General features: G+C 34.5%; 1 protein-coding gene and 1 long non-coding RNA gene across 5 annotated transcripts; both read right to left on the bottom strand.

The window, feature by feature from the left end:
- Positions 1-505: 505 nt before the first annotated feature.
- On the bottom strand, positions 506-3,868 carry LOC127260281 (uncharacterized). Of its 3 annotated transcripts, none has more exons than XR_007840690.1 (3): positions 2,845-3,868; positions 840-2,761; positions 506-750 (listed from the first exon to the last, which is right to left on the bottom strand). It is a non-coding gene; the product is annotated as an uncharacterized LOC127260281 (long non-coding RNA). The 3 variants fall into 3 exon arrangements; XR_007840689.1 differs by having other exon boundaries at positions 840-2,882; positions 3,656-3,868; XR_007840688.1 differs by having other exon boundaries at positions 840-3,868.
- Positions 3,869-12,062: 8,194 nt separating this feature from the next.
- LOC127261187 (phospholipase D gamma 1-like) lies at positions 12,063-19,311 on the bottom strand. 2 transcript variants are annotated; one of them, XM_051289433.1, is made up of 11 exons: positions 17,072-19,311; positions 16,366-16,482; positions 15,217-15,411; positions 14,747-14,995; positions 14,444-14,512; positions 14,210-14,357; positions 13,705-13,853; positions 13,324-13,494; positions 12,915-13,112; positions 12,469-12,790; positions 12,063-12,320 (listed from the first exon to the last, which is right to left on the bottom strand). In XM_051289433.1, exons 1-10 carry the CDS (start codon positions 18,803-18,805, stop codon positions 12,497-12,499), a joined length of 3,324 nt encoding a protein of 1,107 aa, XP_051145390.1. In that variant the 5' UTR covers positions 18,806-19,311; the 3' UTR covers positions 12,063-12,320; positions 12,469-12,496. The 2 variants fall into 2 exon arrangements, with proteins under 2 accessions (XP_051145390.1, XP_051145382.1); XM_051289425.1 differs by having other exon boundaries at positions 12,063-12,790.
- Between the last annotated feature and the right edge of the window lie 2,509 nt (positions 19,312-21,820).

Here is a 21,820-nt window from a genome sequence, read left to right as displayed (position 1 = left end):
GTTAACAATTTAACATAAATTGAACAATACATATTATAATCAAATAATAAAAAATATTACAGTCTATTTACTACAAAAAAAAAAAAAAAGACTTTTTGTAGCGGTTAAAAATTCGTAATGAAAATTCAATTTTCGTGCAAAATAGCCTTTTGTATTGACTTTGCTACGGATTTTGACTGCTATTAAAAGTCGCGGTACACAAAGTCTTTGTTGCGACAAAATTCGTAACAAATAAGTTGTGGTCAACCCTCAAAATAAGCACATTTTAATTGTATTTGTTACATTTTTTTGTACGTAACAGAAGGAACCGATTATATTTTTAGAACGACATATATCCGTAATAAATAATATGGCACAAAAGTTAAATGCTGTCAGAAAACTATTTGTTATGACATATGTCCGGAATGAAAAATACGGTACAAAAGTGGCATCTTGTCATAAAACATTTTGTGACGAAACTTTGTCCGTAACAAAAACTGTGTTACAAAACCAAAGTCAACAGTGCTAAAAAAAGAATATTAGACATCAAGTGCTTTAAAGCATCCCAAAATACCACAATGTCGTACAACATAACAACCAACTAACAATTTCCTAACATACGATCCCCTAATCCAATAAGTAATAGCTAAATAGATAATTTTAGTATCAAACCACAATACAATCTTAATGTATGTGAATAAAGACAACTACGAATGACCAAACTCATCGATTGCAGAATCACTGATGAAGCAATCAGGGGCGGCGAACCAACTGCAATGAATTTTCAATGATATATAAGAATTTATCACCAATTGAAGTAATTTAATTCCCAAAAGAATAAAACATCTAAAAATGCATACATCCTTTTAAGTCCACTCGATGTTATCTCCGTCAAGTACCTCACTGAGGATCTTCGCTCCCGGATTAGTCGGAAAAATAAGTACGGTCTCCAGGATCGTAACAACTATAACAAATACTTGAAAATGACTAGGATATCACTTATATAATATGCAGTTGATAAGTTAGGGTCAAACTCTTACAAAAAAATAATTTGAGGGATAAATCATGGAGTAAATAAATTATGTTTTATAATATCAGGAACAATAAAAAAAAAATAATCATACTAGGGTAAGCCCCTTAACTGATGATAAGGTCATGTAAAAAACCTTCCAAGAAAAGTAGGTGAAACCGTATCATAGAGAGACATAGATTAGTTTTAAGTAGCGATCAAAATCAATTGACATAATTTTCAGTCCAATTGTATTAAAATCACTTATCTAAGACCAGCTGCAATCATACATGTGAAGAAGTTGTATGAGAAATTCTGTTCTACTAAATATTTTCCAAATTACATGTGGTACTTACTACACAGAAATACCCATAAAATTAAAAGTTAGATAAACAGTGATTGTTAATTGTAAAATTAGTGAGGAAATGTAGGTTTTTTGAAAGTATATATATCATATATTTAATCAATGCAAGAGTTAGGTATGAAATTTCAAGTATTTATTTATTGGTATATTTTAGGAATTAGAAAAGAAAAATAAAATTAAGAATCTGAAACTGGATATCTCGTTTATTCACTTGAAGAGAGGCTTTAAAAGACATCAATAAAAACTGAATCACTGACTACTTCCTAAATGCTAGGAACAACCCTAACTAAGTTATTTGAAGTAATCCACAATTTTAAAAACTGAAACATAAATAAAATAAAGAAAATAAAGTTGAAGCAGTACACTAAAGCACGACTTTAACATTAACAACCAAATTCCTAATAATAAGAAAACGATTAGTGAAGCAACAACTCATCTTAATAAAAACAAATACCTGTCCCATAAGGGATGGCTTGGTGGTGTAGGGGTTGGATTTGTGGTCATGGGTTCAAACCCCCGATGCCTCAGGTCATACTTAAATTACACATAAATAATGCTAATTACATGATTCAAGCATAATAGAAATCGATTGGCTCTAAAAAATAACATATTTCATTATAATAAATAACAAGTAATGACTCAAACATACAAGGCTATAATATAACATCTATTATATTAAGGGTCTCGAAACTAAGGATTTTTTTAATCCAACTAGAACTGGTTTTGCTAGTCCTTCAAATATCACATGTAATTCACAAAATATGAAAAAATCCAACTAGAACTGGTTTTGCTAGTCCTGTAAATATCACATGTAATTCACAAAATATGACCCAGTAGTCATTTACCAATCTGAGATAAGAACAACCTGTATAGAATTCATAAGTTCATAATTAATACCTACCATTATGCTAATTTCTCTTGATAGAAATCTATAAACTGGATTATGAGTGAAATTCTGGCTTCCTCGGAATTTAAGAAGAACAAATAAGAACTCGCGTCTTCATATAAAATACTACACTCAAAAGCTACTCATCATCTTCTCCATCAGCTGTGATATCCTCATGAGAAACCTGATCTATTTTTCCAATTTAAAAAATTCAATCAGCCAGGGTAATAGAAAAATAAGTATGTCTGAAGGAGAGTGTTAATTTTTGTAGGTAAAACCCCATCCTCAAGAATTGATGAATAGGTCATAGCATTATCCAAGAAAAGGTCAATAATGCATTTGATACAAAATATTGTTAGGAATAGTAGCATTCACACTTCTCGAATAACTTATTTGGGCTACCATCACCAAATATTCCAGTTTCTGTTACGACAATATAAAATAAACGAAACAATAAGAATTTCATTACACCATTCAAGTTAAAAGTGCTAGGCTATGCTCTTTTGTGTTCTTAATTACATTTCTGCAAAAACAAAAACAAAAAAAATATCATATCAACAATTATTTTTCTTTTAAATATTATATCAAAAACCTAGTCTTCAATACCCAATTTACGTTCAAATTTGTTACTATCCTCAAAATACCTGAAACAGAAAAACAAACCAAACAAACTTAGTCTTCCCACAAAACTGGATACTACAGCTAATACGGTTACTTCCAAACAGAAGAAATAGCAGAATCGGATAATGAGTAAATAGATTTTATTGCTTGATTTTCATAAAAATAGATACTGTTGGTAATATGCTTAAGTTTAGTACTAAATGAAGTCTGAGAACACTGCAAATAAATCCATTTTCTATCCAAATCCCTTTCATTCACATTATATTCTATAGTATATTGAGAGCACTGAACCACATATTCAAGACACAACCTCATCGATAGATTGATTAAATAGCACTAATAAACAAAATATCCCAATTTCACACCCTCATATATATTTCAAAATAAAGAGTGCTATCATTGTCACCATCTTCTTCATCCCTCTCTCAACCTCAATTGACAAAACACATAAGGTAATCAGCAAGCATAGCTCATCAAAATAACAAGATTATGTCAAAAAAATAGCACAGCATAGCAATCCCTTGATTACTTACCACCATGGCATTGGTCATCCTTCCAAAATGCAGAGAAAGATTAAGAAAGACACGGGATGACAGAAAAGTTAAGCACTTATAAGGTAAGAAGAGATCCACCATTCTACCATGAAAATTCCTTCAATTTCACAAGCACGAAAATACCGAAAAAGCAACTTAAACTACTACAAGACAATTCCCAGAATATTCTTAGAAATTTTCACTCCTAAATATTTAAAATTACTAAAGAAAAGGAAGTGGATGTTAAGTACACAATAGAATACCTAGGTTTTTATCTCATGTCGATCTTTTGAGCACAGCGTCGCGGCTTGGAAGATTTACACCGCCAATCACTCGAAGAATGACGACTGTCCAACCGCGCCGTCGAGGGAAGGTAGCCCATGGTCGTTCTTGGCCTACCTCAAAGCGAAGAGCATCGCCTATGGATCGGAGTTCGATTTGGGGCGATGGGAGATCAATTTGGGATAAGATGAGGTCAAAATGTGGAGTTGTCTAACTTATTTCTTGTATATATATGGATATTTATGGTAGAAGCGTTAACACGCTTTTCAATTTTTATTCTACTTTATTTTATTTTTGAATTTTTTTAAATATATTAATATAGTTGTTTTTAATTGCAATTGTAGACAAAAAAAATTGTGTTATATTTTTTTATAAACACAAAATCGTACAAATTACATTTAATTTAAATATATACGGGTCCTATTCTCTATTCGGATCCTTTGATTCTCTCTCCGGGTCGATCCATTTTTCCAATTTGAATTTGGGTGGCTTCTTTGATCCGAAGGGATTTTGGTCTTCGGTTTGACTTCGCCGGATTTTGGAAGACTTTGGTATCCGTGTTGGTGATTTTGATCGTCGACTTTGGATTGATGCCCCATTTGGATGATCCGACGGAATTTGATCTTTGAGGGGGGAGATTTGGTGCTCCATAACGCTTTTGGCGGCGTGTCCCTTTGACTTTTGAATCGAAGAGGGCCTGGTTTGCGCCTTTTATGAAGAACGCGACGAACATCTTGAAGCTTTGAGAGCGGCTTTGAAGGCTCTTCCTTGGCTTTGATGGATTCTTCGATGGCTTTGAGAGCTTTGATCCTTCCTCCGGCTCGGACATACGACGAAGAACGTTAACTTCATCGATTCGCCAAACAATATTGGATCATTTGTCCACATCGGTGACTTTTCGACGAAGAACGCTTCGAAGGACACAAATAACAATGAAGAATATTGCAGAGAGTCTAAAGAGACTTACCCTTGCGCGAGTCTTCAAATGAACTTCGGTGTGTAATAAATTGGCCAAGGCTCCTATTTATAGGGGAGGGTGGCCTTGGCTTCCTTTTCGGATGGTGCTAGGTGGATGGAAAGATTTTATAATCTTTCCTTTTCCATCAGATGTTGTTTTCCATTCTTGACGGATTTGATTGTGCACCTTCATTTCTCGCCAAAATCTTTATATCATTATCTTTTTTGGAAGATATTAATTTATATACTTCCTTTATTGACAAGATCTTTATATCATTGCCTTTTTTGGAAGATATTAATTTATATACTTCATTTATTGACAAGATTAATTTTATTTTGCTGCCAAATTTATTATGGCTCTATTTATATACGTAATATTTGTACGATATCTTCCATTTTAAGCATATTTTTGCATTAATGGTTGATATTTATTGTACAAAAATTAACATATGTGCATAATTAAATGTCATATATTTATATTATTGAAATTTTATTTTCTTCCAAAATACGTGATATTTAATTTAATTTAGAGATTTAATTTTTAATGCCTACAACAATATTATAAATATAATATTGATTTTTGTTACGACTTTAATTGCATAATAAATAAATATACGATCATATTTTGTATTATATGTAAACATTACGGATAGTTTACCGAAACAAATAATTTTTATTTTAATTTTTATAAACATTTAATATAAAATGTTTTTCTTTTTAATAATTATAATATTACTCTTTTTGTTACGGGTTGAATTATGTAACAATTATATTTAGCACGAAATTTCGTCCTATATGTAGTTGTTACAGATAACTAATCGAAACAAATAAAAAAATTATTGACCAACATTAAAACTTTTTAAACCAACAAATTTCGTAACAAAAAGATCTTTTTGTGATGATTTTATTGTTACGGTCAATTTACTTGCTACAAAAGGTCAATTTTTTTTGTAGTGATTTGATTTCAGCTTAATAAAAAGTAAAAAAACAACACAATTGTACGATTTTATTTAACATAACATATGCTATTTGTATTTATACCGTTTGCTGATTGTTTTTTTTTTTTTTTTGCTATGTGCTTTCAACATGTACCCTTATTAGTTTTTTAATAAAATATCATATCAAAAATATTATTTAAACCAAAATTCAAATAAAATACACAATATTCAAACCAAAACCAAACAATATTTAGTCCTGTAAAAAATGACATGGTGAAGTGGAGAGTAAACTTGTGATTGTGAAGTCATGGGTTCGAACCCCGACGCCTCCAGATCCACCTACCACACATGGTTTACCCAGTGTGCACTTTCGAATAACGGTTTATCGAAAAAAGAAAAAACCAAGCAATACTTGAAAAAATGGAACCAAATATTTGGTTAATTGTGTTTTCTTCTCCCATTGTATTATTCAATCTTTTAAGGTTCCCTATGTATATATATCAATAATATATATAGTAGCTATATGCTATGAGTGTGGGTGTGTGTATATATATGTATATGTGTGCATGCAATAGTATAATATTATGTATATAATAAATATGCTATATATGTATGGATGAATATATATATATGTATATATATAAGTAAAACAGAGAGACGGTGAGAGGAGAAGTAAATGTGGAGTGCTTATTTTTTTTGTTCATGCATTTATTACATTGTGAAACATACACATATATAAAGTAAATGGAAAGGATAATAGATGACTACGAAAATGCTAACAAGATCTCTACATAGCCTCTATGCATAATTGATTAAACGCATCCATTTATGTACACGTATTTATTATGTGTACAACACTCCTCCTTGGATGCTTTTATATAAAAAATGTATTTCATTTAAACTTTACTAGGAAAAAACCTTGTGAGAAAAAATCCTAGTGAAGGAAAAAGAGTATGAAAAAGAGTACATCATTCTTGTAATGATTCTCCCCATGATCTGAGCATTATTTGAGATCCTTGAACCAATGCATTCCAATTTTCTTTACAAATTTTTCAAATATTGCAGTCGGTAATGCCTTGGTTAATACATCTGCTAAATTATTATTTGATCGAATTTGTTGTACATTAATTTCACCATTCTGTTGTAGATCATAAGTGAAAAAGAATTTTGGTGAAATATGTTTCGTTGTATCTCCTTTAATGTAACCCCCTTTCAATTGGGCTATACAAACTGCATTATCTTCATGCATTGTAGTTTAGAGAATTTTATCATCAGGTATATTAACTCACAATTTTTCAAAATATGTTGAGTCATTGACCTCAACCAAACACATTCTTAACTAGCTTCATGTATTGTCAATACTTCAACATGATTTGATAAGGTGGCCGTTTAACGTTTGTTTCATCGATCTTCAAGAGATCACAGTTTCGCCACAAATAAAAATGTAGTCAGTTTGTGACTTGGCTTTATGAGGATCAGATAAATATCCTGCATCTGTAAAACCAATAAGTTCATGTCAAGAATCTTTCGAGCAGAATAACCCGAGATCAATTGTTCCTTGGAGATAGCGAAAAATGTGGTTTCTCATTCCAATGTTGTCGAGTAGGCGATGAGCTGAATCTTGCCAATAAATTTACAACAAATGATATGCCGGGTCGTGTACTGTTAGCAAGATACATCAATATGCTTATAACACTCATATATGACACTTCTAGGCCAAGTGTTTCTTCATTTTCCTCTTTTGATCTAAATGGATCTTTTGATGGATCGAGTGCTCTGACGATCATTGGGGTACTTAGCGGATGTGACTTATCCATCAGAAATTGTTTTAGTACCCTTTTGGTATAATTTGATTGGTGGATAAAGATTTCACTTTCCAAGTGCTCAATTTTCAGATCAAGACAAAATTTAGTTTTTCCAAAATCTTTGATTTCAAACTTTGTTTTTTTAGATATTCAACAGCTTTCTGGATTTCATCAGGAGTTCTAATCAAATTAAGATCATCGATATATACAACAATGATTACAAAGTCAGGCCCGTTTTTTCTTTATGAAAACACATGGACAGATAGGGTCATTTATGTAACATTCTTTTGTTAAACTTTCGTTGAGACAATTGTACCATATTCGGACTGATTGTTTGAGCCCATACAAATTTTTTTTTCAATTTGATGGAAATTTTGGCTTTGATTTGAATGATTCAAATATGTTTATCCCTTTTGGAATTTTTATATATACATCATTGTCTAAGAAGCCGTAAAGATAGGTAGTAACCACATCCATTAATCGCATATCAAGATTATTGTGTACTGTCAGGCTTACCAGATACTTGAATGTTATTCCATCCATGACCAGAGAATATATTTATTCAAAATCAATGTCCGGTCTCTGGGAAAAACTCGGGGCTACAAGTCTTGCTTTATATCTTGTGATATCATTATTTTCATTTCTTTTTCTCATAAACACCTATTTGTAACTAACAGGTTTCACATTTTCAGGTGTTTGGACAATGTGTCCGAATACTTGCCGTTTATTCAATGGGTCCAATTCAGACTTCATTGCGTTTTTTCATTTTGCCCAATCATCTCTTTGCCAACACTCATCAATTGATTTTGGTTCATAATCCTCGTCATCTTTCATTATATCAAGTGCTACAGATTATGAAAATGCATTATCAATATTTGTTTTCTTTCTGTTCCAACATTTTCCACTGGTGGTATAGTTAACAAAAGTTTCAATAACTTCATCCTCACTTTCATCAGAATTTTTAGTATCAACCTCTTCAGGGGTTGTACTGACCTTTTTAGGTATCTTATCATTGTTGATCTCTTCACCAGTATTTACAACTTTCTTCTTTCGTGGATTCTTATTCTTGGAACTAGGGATGTCAAATGGGGCGGGTTAGCCACGGACCCGCCCGGGACCCGCTCTTAATGGGGCGGGTTCGGGTCTAAATAATATGTTTCGGGGCGGGTTGTGGATTTTAAATTTTAAACCCGGCCGGGTTCGGGGCGAGTTACGGGTTTTACTAAAAACCCCCCGGACCCGGACCCGAATTCAGATATTTTTTAAAATTATTATAACTAATATATATATGTACATTTATATAATAAAAATATATTATTTATTTACTTAAATAGTTTTAAATATAAAATTCAATTAGTCGCCTGCTTCAAATAATTTTTTAAAATTATTATACCTAATATATGTATATTTATATAATAAAAATATATTATTTATTTATTTATCTTATTTTTATGGATCAATATTTGATTTTTTTAGATTTTGTTTTGTACTTTTAATGCTATTTGTTTTAATATTCGATTGTTAAAAAATATTTATTATTATATATTTTTTTAAAAAACGGGTTTGCCGAGTTGGCCCGAACCCGGAGGGTTCGGGGCGGGGCGGGTCCTGGGGCCGGGTGGAAGGGGGCGGGGCGGGTCTCGGAGCCTAATATTTTCTAGCGGGGCGGGTCTCGGGGCCTGCAGAACCCGTCCCGAACCCGCCCCGTTGACATCCCTACTTGGAACCCAACAGTTTGCCACGTTTTAAGTGGGCAGTATGCTCATTAGCACTCGGAACCTTCCCTTATGGGATATTTATTTTAGCTGGTGCATTTGCTGCTACAATATATGATTTTGTAACTCTGGCAGCATCATTAAAAGCATCAGACAATTGGTTTGCAATTTTCTGCAAATGCACAATTCTTTGAACTTCAAGTTCACTATGTTTCATACGAGGATCAAATTCAAGTGGTATTTTTCACAAAATTTCTTTTTTCAGTTGATTATTGTCTCCCCCTAATGTCGGGAAATGAGATTTATCAAAGTGACAGTCTGCAAACCTTGCAGTAAATAAATCACCCGTTGTTGGTTCAAGATATTTTGCAATCGAGGGTGATTCATACCCGACATATATACTCAACCTTCTTTGAGGTCTCATTTTCGTACGTTGGGGTGGCGCAATTGGCACATAAACAACACACCCAAAAATTTGCAGGTAAGAGATATTTGGCACTTTTCCAGATACCAATTGAGTAGGGGAATAACAGTGATAACTTGTCGGCCTTATTTTCACGAGGGCTGCTGCATGCAATATGTCATGTCCCCAACATGATACAGGAAGTTTAGACCTCATTAACAATGGTCTAGCAATTAATTGCAATCTTTTGATAAGGGATTCAGCCAGACCGTTTTGCGTATGTATATGGGGAACATGATGTTCCACAGTAATCCCAATTGACATGCAGTAATCATAAAATGTATGTGATGAGTACTCTCCAGCGTTATCTAAACGTATTTTCTTTATCGGATGATCTGAAAATTGTGCTCGCAATTTAATTATTTGTGTAAGTAGTCTAACGAAAGCTAGATTGTGAGTAGATAACAGACATACGTGTGACCATCGCGTTGATGCGTCGATCAGTACCATAAATTACTTGAAGGGTCCGCACAGTGGATCTATTGGTCCACAAATATCACCCTGAATTCTTTCCAGAAAAGCTGGAGATTCAAATCCAACCTTTGTTGGAGATGACCTGATTATTAACTTCCATTGGGAACAGGCAGCACAAGCAAATTCATTTGGACTTAAAATAATTTTCTTTTTCAATGAGTGACCATTTGAATTTTCAACAATTCGCTTCAGTATGACATTGCCAGGATGCCCAAGTTGATCGTGTCAAGTTTTAAATTCGCTAGTAGTCATTTGGTCTACTAGGTGATGTGTTTCAATGACACTTATTTTTTAGTAATACAAGCCGGAAGAAAATGATGACAATAACTTTAGATGGGAAAAATAACTTTTGTTTTTCATAATGTTGTGAGTCGTAGCACTGTCCATAAGGCAGTTATTGTCATCGGCTCCAAAATATTTGGCATCCATATCTTTGAAAAAAAGGTAAAAATGATAAAAGACATGTATTAGTAACATAATCAAAATAGATTTATATTATATGGGGTAATACAAAAAAGGGCAGAAAACATCAAAATAACAAAAGCGATACAACAACATTTCAACATTTAACATCATCAGCTATGTCAAACAAATCATCGGCATCCAGGTGCGTGATATTTTCATTCATCACATAATCAAATATGTCATCGTGGGCAGCGTGGTTTATTTCGGCAGCAACTATTCCCTACCTTCCTTTTGAGGCCTGATACAATTCATGTAAGTGACTGATGGTGAGACAAATATGGGCCCAATGGCCTTTGATTCACACCCCAGGTACATTCTTTGTCATTGTTTCTGTTTCTCCTGGTGTTGAACCTCCGTTGAGGTCTGTACGGCCTTCTGTCAATATAACGCCGATTTGGCACATATCGTAACATGTTCTGATAATTATTGTGACCGTATGAGTTTGTTCGGCCCTGGCCGCGATTCTAATTTCGATCGCGATCAATTCGTTGATTTCCGACCTGCCCACGACCACGCACCGGATTTGCCGGTTGTATTGCATTTGCCTCTGGAAATGAATTTGCACTTTTCGGCCGAGATTCGTGATTTTTCAACAGTAATTCATTATTTTGTTCTGCCAGCAAAAGCTAGCAAGAGACATGTGATCAGATCAGAATATTTCTAGAAGCCTCTTTCGCGATACTGCTACTGTAAACTATGTTAGAGGCATGAAAAGTGGAGAAAGTTTTCTCTATCATATCAGATTCAGATATATTTTCGCTACAGTGAGGCAGTTGTGATGTTATTTTAAACATGATAAAATTATATTTTTGGACTATTTTAAAGTCTTGAAGCTGTAGGCTTTGCCATTCGCTTCGTGCTCTTGGCAACATAGTCAGCCTTATATATTCGTATCTTTCTTTCAATTTCTCCCACAATTCAAATGGAGATTCCAGTGTGACATCTGCATTTTCAGTGCCTCATCGATGTGATGGCACAAAAAAATCATGGCCTTTGCACGATCTAGGCTCGGGGAATTTTTATCCCGGACATCTATCGCTAACTACTATTTTATATATTTTATTCATATATATTATAATTTATGTAGTAGGTATATGCTATGAGTGTGGGTGTATATATATATGTATATGTGTGCATGCAATAATATAATATTATCTATATAATAAATATGCTATATATGTATACATATATATAAGTAAAAGAGAGAGAGAGACACGTGAGAAAGGAGAAGTAATTGTGGAGTGTTTATTTCTTTTGTTCATGCATTTATTACATTGTGAAACATACATATATATATATATATATAATAAATAGAAAGGATAGTAGATGACTACAAAAATACCAACAAGATCTCTAAGTAGCCTCTACCCATAATTGATCAAAAGCATCCATTTATGTACACGTATTTATTATGCGTACAACACATCTATTTTACTCTAAAAATATCAATAGTTAGAACACAATCAAAACATACACACGCACAAATAAATAAAGTTAATTCTCTACAAACACCTCTAAGAGCTCAAACAAACCAACAGTAGTAATAAAAAAATAAAAAGTAAAATAGTGCAAGACCAAAACCATAACTTCAAACAATCTAGTGCTCAAACAAATGGACCCTAAAAAGTTTATGCACTTGTCCTAATTATATGTATCTACATACATACATACATACATACATAACTAAAATTCAATCAAGTCTAAGTGCAAAGCCAAGATAATTTCCCAATGATTACATTACACAGACAGAAAATTTAAATAGAAACCTCAAAGTCAAGGAATGTACACCAAAGAAGTAGGGATTCTTGAGAGTGAAGCCATCATTTTCCCTATTATATTACACACACAAATGTATGTAATCAATACCAAAACTGGAATATCTTTCCTCAATGAAGTAATAAACATTCAATAACACAAAGATGAAGAAAAAAAAAAAAAGAAAGAAAATCGCCACTTCAGATTAAAGCAGAAACATACCGAGCATGGCAGCAATGGTTATGAGAAGTTAGATGGTAAGGTTTTCCTGTATGGCGATGAAGGAACCGACTATGTTCCCTCCGACATCAGGGAATGTTTCGCATCCCTTAAGAGGCTTGACTTTGCCCTTCTGGTCAACCTCAACAGGGTACTTGAGGAGGTGTCCTCTCATTTCAGAAACTGTGGGGGATGCAAATTGCTCCCAGTTGGCCTCACCCAAAGACCTAACACGTTGCACGCATTCGAGAGACTCTGGTTGAGTAAAACAGTCCTCCAGGAATCCGAGGTGTTCGGCCCATAGGGACATTCTATATCCATATATCTGTATTATGTAAAGTCAGAGATACAGTTTATCAGAGTCATAGAGAGGGCTTCAGTTTAATGAATTGTGTCCCTAAGTTTATGTTCTACTGAATTGATTTCAATTTGATCGAACACTCAGTTACCTGTCCTTGTGGACTTGATAATTTTCTTGCCCATGTGTAATGAGGTTGATAGGCTCCCATTGCTATTTCAGTGTCCCGAGTACCCTCCATAGACCGTTGATTAATGTTTGCAGACCCTATTATCACATACTCGTCGTCCACAATCATACCTTTAGAATGAACATAAATCATAAATCTGCGGCTTTTCCTGCACAATCCCTGAAATAAAAATGTATTTAAAATTGGTGAATAATGTACCAAAGAAAATTAAAAGGATGTGTAGAAGGTATTCCTCAAAAGCAGAGACTGTTGCATTAGAATACGGGGAAGTAAGAATCTTAGAACCTCTCCTTTTCAGGCAGCTGCTAATATAAATTTTTTTGAAGAGTATGAAATTTAATTTTACAAACAGAAATGCAGAATATAATACCTGAGGAGTGTTTGCAGCAGGCGGACTCTCAACCGAGGTGCCTGCATCAACGGCTTCACGATTTCCAAGGCAGAAAAAGTTCAAATAATCTTGCGGTGAGTGAGTAGTCTCAAGCTCAACCTCCACTAAGGCTTTGTATATGGTTTCGTACATCATTTGCATTGTTTTATTCTAAAGAAAGAAAAAAGAAGGACAAAAATAGAAAAACAATCAAGGCAAATGTAAATATAATTGTAGGCTGAAGAAGGGCAGTTTAAATGGCAAATTTTGTTCATTCAGTTTGTACCTCAGAAACCAAGGAACAGAATATATACATATTATTATGATATATAACATCACATGACTGATTTGACAAACCACTGGAAATTTGAACGTGCATACCTGCCAGAATAAAATCCTTTGTGTAGGAGCTCCTGTTGGATTGCCTTCTGGCCACATAGGGATGACGATATAAGCGGCAAACCTCTCCCGTGCTCTAATTTTTTCAGCTATTTTTAGTGCAATTTCCATTGGGATCAAGTTATCAGCACCTGCACAAAATCAAAATGCTTTCAAATTGCATAGCTGTGGGCAATTGAACACTACCGGAACCATGAATTAGCACTTTAATAACTTTGAAAGGATGGCAACAATAAATTTCCGAAAATGGTCCCTATGATCAGGCAGCACAACTGTTTCAATAACCATATAATTGTAGCAGATCAAGGCATATAGAACAGCAACCGAAAGAACAAGATATGCATGGAAATATATCCTTGTAACTTCCATATACATTTTTTTTTTTGCAAAATATGACCTCCACAAACAAAGCCAGTTTAAGTATGGAGGATATTAATAAATAAATAAAATTGGTAATAATAATTGAAATGATGAATACTGCACTTACCAACACCCTTGTGTTGACTCCAATTGTATGAGGACCCAATAAAGTACTGATTTTCAATATAAATGAAATGTTGGGCAGCTCGAATGGCTTTCACATATGCTGTATGTATGCTCATATCAATAAGAACATTCTTCCCACACACGAGGTTCTGTTCCAATGTGGTAACAATGTTATACAAGTAAAAGTACTTGTAGCCATTTAATTGTTTGCAAAGAATCATGTTTTTTTACTCACACGTGCTGGACCATCCTTAGGATCCTTTGGAAAACCTTTGACAGAATTTGAATCGATGGATCGAAACACCTGAATGACATATCAAAACTGAACATTGTAAGCCCATTTCTACAATATTAAGGTAATGCTGAGATATTTAATACTATATTTCAATGCGGGATTTTTCTGGAAAAAAAACAAAGACAACACGTAAAACTAATAACTGAAAGTAAAGGGCAAGGACAATTGTTTGGATAAAAAATCTCATCAAACGACAATGAACCAAATGACATTGAATCCACTAAAGGTCAATCACCAATTTACCTGAACATGCCAAGCCTCAGGATGGTCTTCATGTAAACAAGGAGCATCAGATATCTCTAATATTTCAGGCATCCTGTCTAATCGAAGCAAGGCATCGTCATCTGACATCTTTAGTTTTTTAATTCCATGGCGCTTTGAAGCTTTCTGCCATCGCTCCTCAAAATTTTTCAGAACATCATATGCTGCTGGGCCATCAATTTTACTGTGCAAGTCATGCCATGGTTCTCTTGGACAGCCATCAACGTTCCCCTGTTCATGTACTGAAATTAATCAAGAAATAGAGATGCAATTCTGTTTGCAGCACATTATTTTCTCAAAATACACATGCATATTTTCACCAAGAAAATAAAATCATTTTATGAGACGGTTAACGGTTGGATGATCAGAAACAGAACAATATTTATAAACCTTGGATAGAGATTAGCATTTTAATAATATATCACGCAATAGAGACAGGAGAAAAGAATTACAGCAAAAGTTGGGTTATGGTAGTCATCTGAATGCAGTGTTTGCAGTGTTCTAAAAATATGATGCTGAGGAGTATCATATCTGCCATCACACAAGTCCAGTCCTCCCACGAAAGCAATTATTCTTCTTCTGTTATTCCCAGCATCAGCATCCACTATCACAGTTTTCTGATGGTGAGTATAAATGACTTCAACTTCCTAGTTATGCAATTGCAAGACATTAAACATGTCATGTATCAAGTCAAGAGGTCGAGATAATAAATCTCAAATAAAAACTTCTAAGTTAAATAAAGTGGCTAACATGCTAAAAGAAACAGATATTCCTGCAATAAGAAAGAAATACATAAATAGAGTGAGAAAAGGATGAGTGTGTTTCAATCAAACAAACCTAATTTACAGCTAAATAGCATCAGTCATCTATAGTTTCTGAAGACAATGACTTACAAGCAGGACACAACTCATGTATATTCTACCCATTTTAATGTAAGAGATGGCGTCCGCTTCCAATTTTCTGAAAATTACTCCCAGCCATGAATATATTTTTCAAATGTAAAATAGTATTTTCACTCTTATTTTACCGAAAGCATCAGTGAAGTCATCATGTTCATTACTAGGACCATTTAGTTTGATCCAAATCAATTAAGAAATGTCCAGAGTACATTGTGAACGTCATTAGATGACACAGCATAGAAAATACAATCAAGATTTTCATCCATTGCTTATCCCCTTCACAGAACACTATCAGGCTGGCATCTGTTTAAGGAATTTTCAGATTCTCAACTCCACGCATAAACAATACAATACAATACAATAATTATACTCAGATCATTAGCATTCAGCTTCTACTTATCTGTGAGAATTCCTGCATGTGCCTCAACTTAAAAAAGTTAAGGTCAAACAACATTGCCAACATTCCTAACATTTATCAACTAATCAGATTCTATTTCACAACATTGCCGACAGTTAACCACGGAATGACCAGTCCTAGGCATGCTATCAATATGCATATTACTGATTTACTACTCAAGAACCAAAAATCAAACAAACTAGCAAAAACCTTGAAGCAAATCAAGTGATATGTGTTGTGTGCATTGCATCAATATCACAGATTAGAATGAGAAGCAAATATTAAAGATGCAAAAGGAACCATACCCTCTGCTTAACCCAGCTGTGTTTTTTTCCTGCTGCTCGAGGACATAGCAGTACTTGAACAGAAGAGTGTTTAAAAAAACGACGAGTTTCTTCATCATGAGTTTGCATGACTCCATCCTGATTATATAAGGATCAGGGATGCTTTAGAAAATTAAAATGTAATTTTACTCAAGCAAGACATTACTGATCACACACAATACTGTAGATGCAATTAAATCAAGTTAGACTACACTTAGCAACACAAGACAAAAATGATAAATGAGCACCAACTAGAAATCTGATTCAACACATCAAATCAATTATTTCCAAAAATGGATGACAAACAGCTAAATAACGGAAAACTTAAGACCAGTAAGATTGGAAAGTCAATTTGATCAACGATCATCAAGCGGTCTAACTCATAAATTATTGTTTCAAAAATATTTCTCTAACAACGTAATGGTTGAATATCATCTATATTTTCTCATGCCTGCATATTAGTGGCTTTTATTTTCCCAATTCAAGAAAAGTATTTTGGGGCGGGAAAATTTCAGGATTGATCCACAACTGTTGTTTAGATTTCATAAGCCGCAATGATTTCTCATTATGCTGATATAAATTCACACATCACCAGCATATTTCAACACATTCTGAGATTAATGATAAAAAATAATAATAATATTATGCAGCTTCAGGATGCCATGTTTGGCGGAAGTCAAACACATACTGTTTTGTAGCCAAGTATGTTTCTGGATGTTGGATCATCCCACACAAGCAGCAACACTCTTACACCTTCCTGAGATTTTGACTTCAGAAGCTCACCCAAAGTGTAGTTCGATACTGACTCCCCATCCCTAATAAGTCTAACTTTGTGCCATACTGACCATCCAGTAATGTAAACCAGGCGGCGTGCATTCCGTATGGCATCAAAAATGTCATGCCAACATTTCCCATGGACATAATGCATCCCATTATCAAGCTTCAAAATCGGGAGGCTACCATCAGGTACATGAGCGTCTTGATAGAGGGTAACTGTCCCACCTCTCCTAAGAGGAAAGTATGTCCCAGGAGCTCCCACATAATTTGGACCAGCTCCAACTCCATTATGGTAAATGCTCAATTGCTCCATTGGATAATACTGTATTTCTAGGCGCAGAACAGCCCCGGGTTTACAGGGCTTTCCGCTAGCATTAAGAATTGGAAAAAATCCCTGGATTTTTTCTCCTCCATAGATATGCTCAACTGGAATTGACACTGTGCCTATCAATTGTGACCCTACAACATCGCTATCCTTCACAACAAAGTTCACTTCTGCAGCATGATGAGCCACCGGAACTACAAAATTTTGATTCCAAACAGGATCTTCACTATTGCTTATCACATAAGTCCTCGCAATAGCAGCACCTGTTACAGTTATGGATACATACGGATCACTTGTAATCTTATTTTTCATTTGCCCTTCAATTTTGCTGCTCATGTTACCAGGTAATCTGTTGAACATATCCCCTAAGGTTTTGTGAAACATATCCATGTTTGGGAGGTTTTTCGCTTCATATACCCATATATCCAGGTTCCCATGTAAGAGCAAGACCTTCAGCGATGATTTAGAAGGTGAAGCTGGCACAAGCTGCATGCCTAACCCATATGAAACATTGGTACTTGAGAATGAATCTGCCTTGCCCAGCTGAGATTGCTCCAACCTCGAAAAGGAGCTACTGTGAGACCCATACGAAGACACCATATCAAGTTTATCAGTCCTTGGCAAAGGTCCAGAGTGAAATTTCATAGTGGGATCAATTAATGCAGAAGACGGACCTGGCGGCGACGCTGGTGCTGATGGCTTATGGTGAGCATCAGACAAATGCATACTTTCTAACTGATCATCTATTCTTGGGTATAGAGAGGGATAACTGGGGGAACTATCATCCAATCTATTAGAGTTCACTAGTGGATCATCCACATAGAATGAACCACCTTGGTAATGGGGATAGTTGGAATGATCATTTGGTTTTGGAGGACTTTCAGTTTGAATATGAGGAGGCTGCAATCTTCCAGATGGTTGATGCTGAAGGTTATGATGAATGGGGTGAGGAGGATCCAATGATGGAGGAGGAGCCGATGGCGGAGGAGCTGGAACAGTAGGGTACAAATGATGTTGGTATGGGTCGGAACCATAGCCTGATGCGTAGTGGGGTGCAGGAGGAGGTGCAAAGGGTGCTGAAGGATTTGGATATGCATAATTCAGATGACCAGAAGGTGATTGGGAATAAGGGGGTGGATAATGGGGCTGCTGTGGGTAGGGATATGGCTCTGGACAAGAGGGATAACTAGGAGGCGGCGGACCATAACCTGGATTAGGGTATTGACTCGGAGGTGCTGGACCATGAGGGTAGCCATAGCCGGGATTGTAAGGGTATGGAGGAGGAGGAGGAGGAGGAGGGTAGTGATTTTGGTTGTTCATCTGCAGACCTAATTGTTCTTAACTCCTGAATTCTTCCACTACACGCTAATACATCAAAAATGAATCACACGAAACGCTAAAACACTTCATAATGATCAAAATCTCCTCCTTCCTCGAATCCAACTACGAATCTTCCTTAGCAGGAATTCACAGCACAACGATTTCAAATTGGAGAGAAATTAAATTAGTAGTAGAGAGATAAAAGAGTGTATTTGTAGTCAGGAAAAAACCTCAATTCCCAATTGAGGAAAATTCCCCAATCTCTCTTCCAATAGTCGAAGAAGGTCGAAACCAATTATCCTTCCAGCACTTGGATCCCCAAAAATTAGGTCAGAAACAACAAGTTGGGCAGACGATCACCTCTTCAATTTGATTGTTGCGATGAATTCTCGAGAATTTTGACTCTCTACAATAGATTCTTGAGAACAACAGAACACCATTAGCAGCGGATGGTGCGCGCGACACGGTATGGTGCTGGGAATGGAATTCAATTTCAAGGTCCGGGCTTGGACCATTCGGGGCCCGTACGACAACTCGACAAGCCAACAGAAGGCTGACTGTTTACCGGCTGCTCCGGGATAGAGGTTGTGCGCATTGAACAAGAGGAAGCTCGTAGGTTGCACAGCTTTAGCCAGTCACCCAGCACCAGGTACGTGGAAGTTCGCCATTGGTCGATCTAAGCACTATGAGTTCCTAATAACACATACGTAGAAAAAAATAAATCAGAAAATAGTGCCGTTGATATTCACCGGTACTACATTTTATTCTCGTTGTTATATCAGTATTTCTTTCGTCACCAACTATATTTTTTATTTTCTTTCCGTCTTAATAGAAAAATATTTATTTTTTATCAAAAACAATTAAATATTAATTTTTATATAAATTATAAATATTATTTTTATATAAGAATGTTAAAATCAAGAAATTCATGAATTTCAACGAGAATATATAATATAATAAATAAAATATACTCTCTCCGTTTCATTTGAATATACTTCACTGGTATTAGTAATACTTCATTGGTTAGTGGAACTATATAAAAAGTTTTGACATTTTTATCTTTTGACTTGAAATAAAAATTAAAAATATTTTGATATTAGTATATGATTACTCTTAGAATAATATTTCTGAATGAGACGTACAAAAATAATAACAATGATATTTAGAGTGGGGACCGATTTGATTTTGAATGCAAATTAAAATAAATTAATATTTCATCGATATATAGTGTAATAAAGTAGTATAATGTTTATTTACCATTGACATTAAAATAAAAATAATATAAAAATAAAAAATATGAATATTTTTATATTTAATTGAGAGTTTTTTTTTTTAATAAAAAATAAATTTTTTTGATTTAGACAAATTAAAATGGTAAAATAAAAAATTTAGTCTTGAATGAAAAATATATATAAATAGACGGGTAAACTTTAGAAAGATATATATATATATATAAAAGGAAAGTTATGAGTTGATTGTATCTATTTACAAAAATGTAAGATATGCTATGAATATTACATTTAATGACACGAATACAATATAGTAATTAAAACGCATCACATATTAATGAGATATGACAATTTCCATGTAACAAAAAATGACACCAATGAATTTATATGATTAGTCATAATACTTTCCCCCTTATATTCCATTGAAAACAATGAATACGTTTCGTTAAAATTTTATTAGAAAAAAAAAAATTAAGTGGGATAAAAATTCTAATTAAGAAAAAATAGTATGTTATTTATGCATTTAAAATTGCTTCGCCTAATGTAAAATCTTGTAGCCAACATAATCTTGTAGCCAACATATCTCAATATAAGATTAAAGCTGTTCGTATTGATTATGTAGCTCCGTTTGAAGAATTATATTACGAAAGTGGTATAATTCATCAGACTACGGCTCATACACCTAAATCAAATGGGGTCGCAGAATATAAAAAGTGAACCCTTAAATAAATAATGAATGCCTAGTTGATTAGTTCAGAATTATCCCAAAATTGCGCGGGGGGTTGGGAAGCAGTTCTAACGGCAAACTATATTATGAACAAAATTCCACTTAAAGGTAAGGATGTGACTTCTTATGAATTACGAAAAGGTAGAAAACCTTCATACAAATACTTAAAAATATGGAGGTGTCTCGCGAAAGTGGAAGTACCGTCTCCGAAGCAAGTCGCTATCGGCCCGAAGACGGTAGAGTGTGTATCATAGGATATGCGATGAATAGTAACACTTATCGATTCATAGTTATAAATCGGACATTCCTAGAATGATCGAAGGAACTGCGATATAATCGAGGAATGCTCTATTATTCGAGAACATCTACCCATACAAAGAAAAGATCCAGCTTAGTCCTGAACCCGTAGATGAAGCACTACGTGGTGAGAAAAGGAAAAGGACGACTATTCCTGATAAAGAGGTTACTAAACCTCGTCGTAGCAAAAGGATCAAAGTTGAGAAAATATTTGGTCCAGATTTTGTTACATATATGTTAGATAATGAACCGACATTGATCAAGGAAGCCCTGTCTAGTCTAGATGCTCCATTCTGGAAAGAAGCCATTGACAGTAAAATAAAATCCATCATGCAAAATAACACATGGGTGTTAACTGACTTATCCGAAGGTTGTAAACCTTTAGGGTGTAAGTAGATTCTGAAAAAGAAATTTAAAGTTGATGGATCCATTGATAAATATAAAGTCTGAATCGTGGCAAAGGGCTTTAAACAAATCGAAGGGTTTGACTTATTCGATACCTATTTACCGGTAATCAGGATAACGTCCATAAGGACAATCGGTTAATTAATTATTTATTTAATCGATGAAATTTATAATTTTTTTAAACCGATTATTCGTTGAGTTGAAATGCATATAAGCTGTATAAGGTATATAAATGGTGCTGAGACAGGCGTGCACCACTTGCCTGTACCATTATTGGTCGTGAGTTGAGGCTTAAGCTTGGTAAATATTAAACTTGACAAAGTCTATATTGCTCCGGAGCTTGATTGAATAACAATT

Source organism: Andrographis paniculata, unplaced genomic scaffold (genome assembly GCF_009805555.1).
Source record: "Andrographis paniculata isolate CXL003 unplaced genomic scaffold, ASM980555v1 Contig15END, whole genome shotgun sequence".
In the NCBI taxonomy this organism is placed as follows: domain Eukaryota; kingdom Viridiplantae; phylum Streptophyta; class Magnoliopsida; order Lamiales; family Acanthaceae; genus Andrographis; species Andrographis paniculata.
This window is presented reverse-complemented; position numbering and strand designations above follow the sequence as displayed.

Bases quoted from the DNA above. Each gene is read 5' to 3' on its own strand.
- LOC127261187 (XM_051289425.1), bottom strand. From the start codon at position 18,805: ATGAACAACCAAAATCACTACCCTCCTCCTCCTCCTCCTCCTCCATAC. The intron at 14,358-14,443 runs GTGAGTAAAAAA...ACATTGGAACAG, and splicing joins CTAAGGATGGTCCAGCACGT to AACCTCGTGTGTGGGAAGAA. The intron at 13,113-13,323 runs GTATTATATTCT...TTTTTATTTCAG, and splicing joins CTGCTGCAAACACTCCTCAG to GGATTGTGCAGGAAAAGCCG.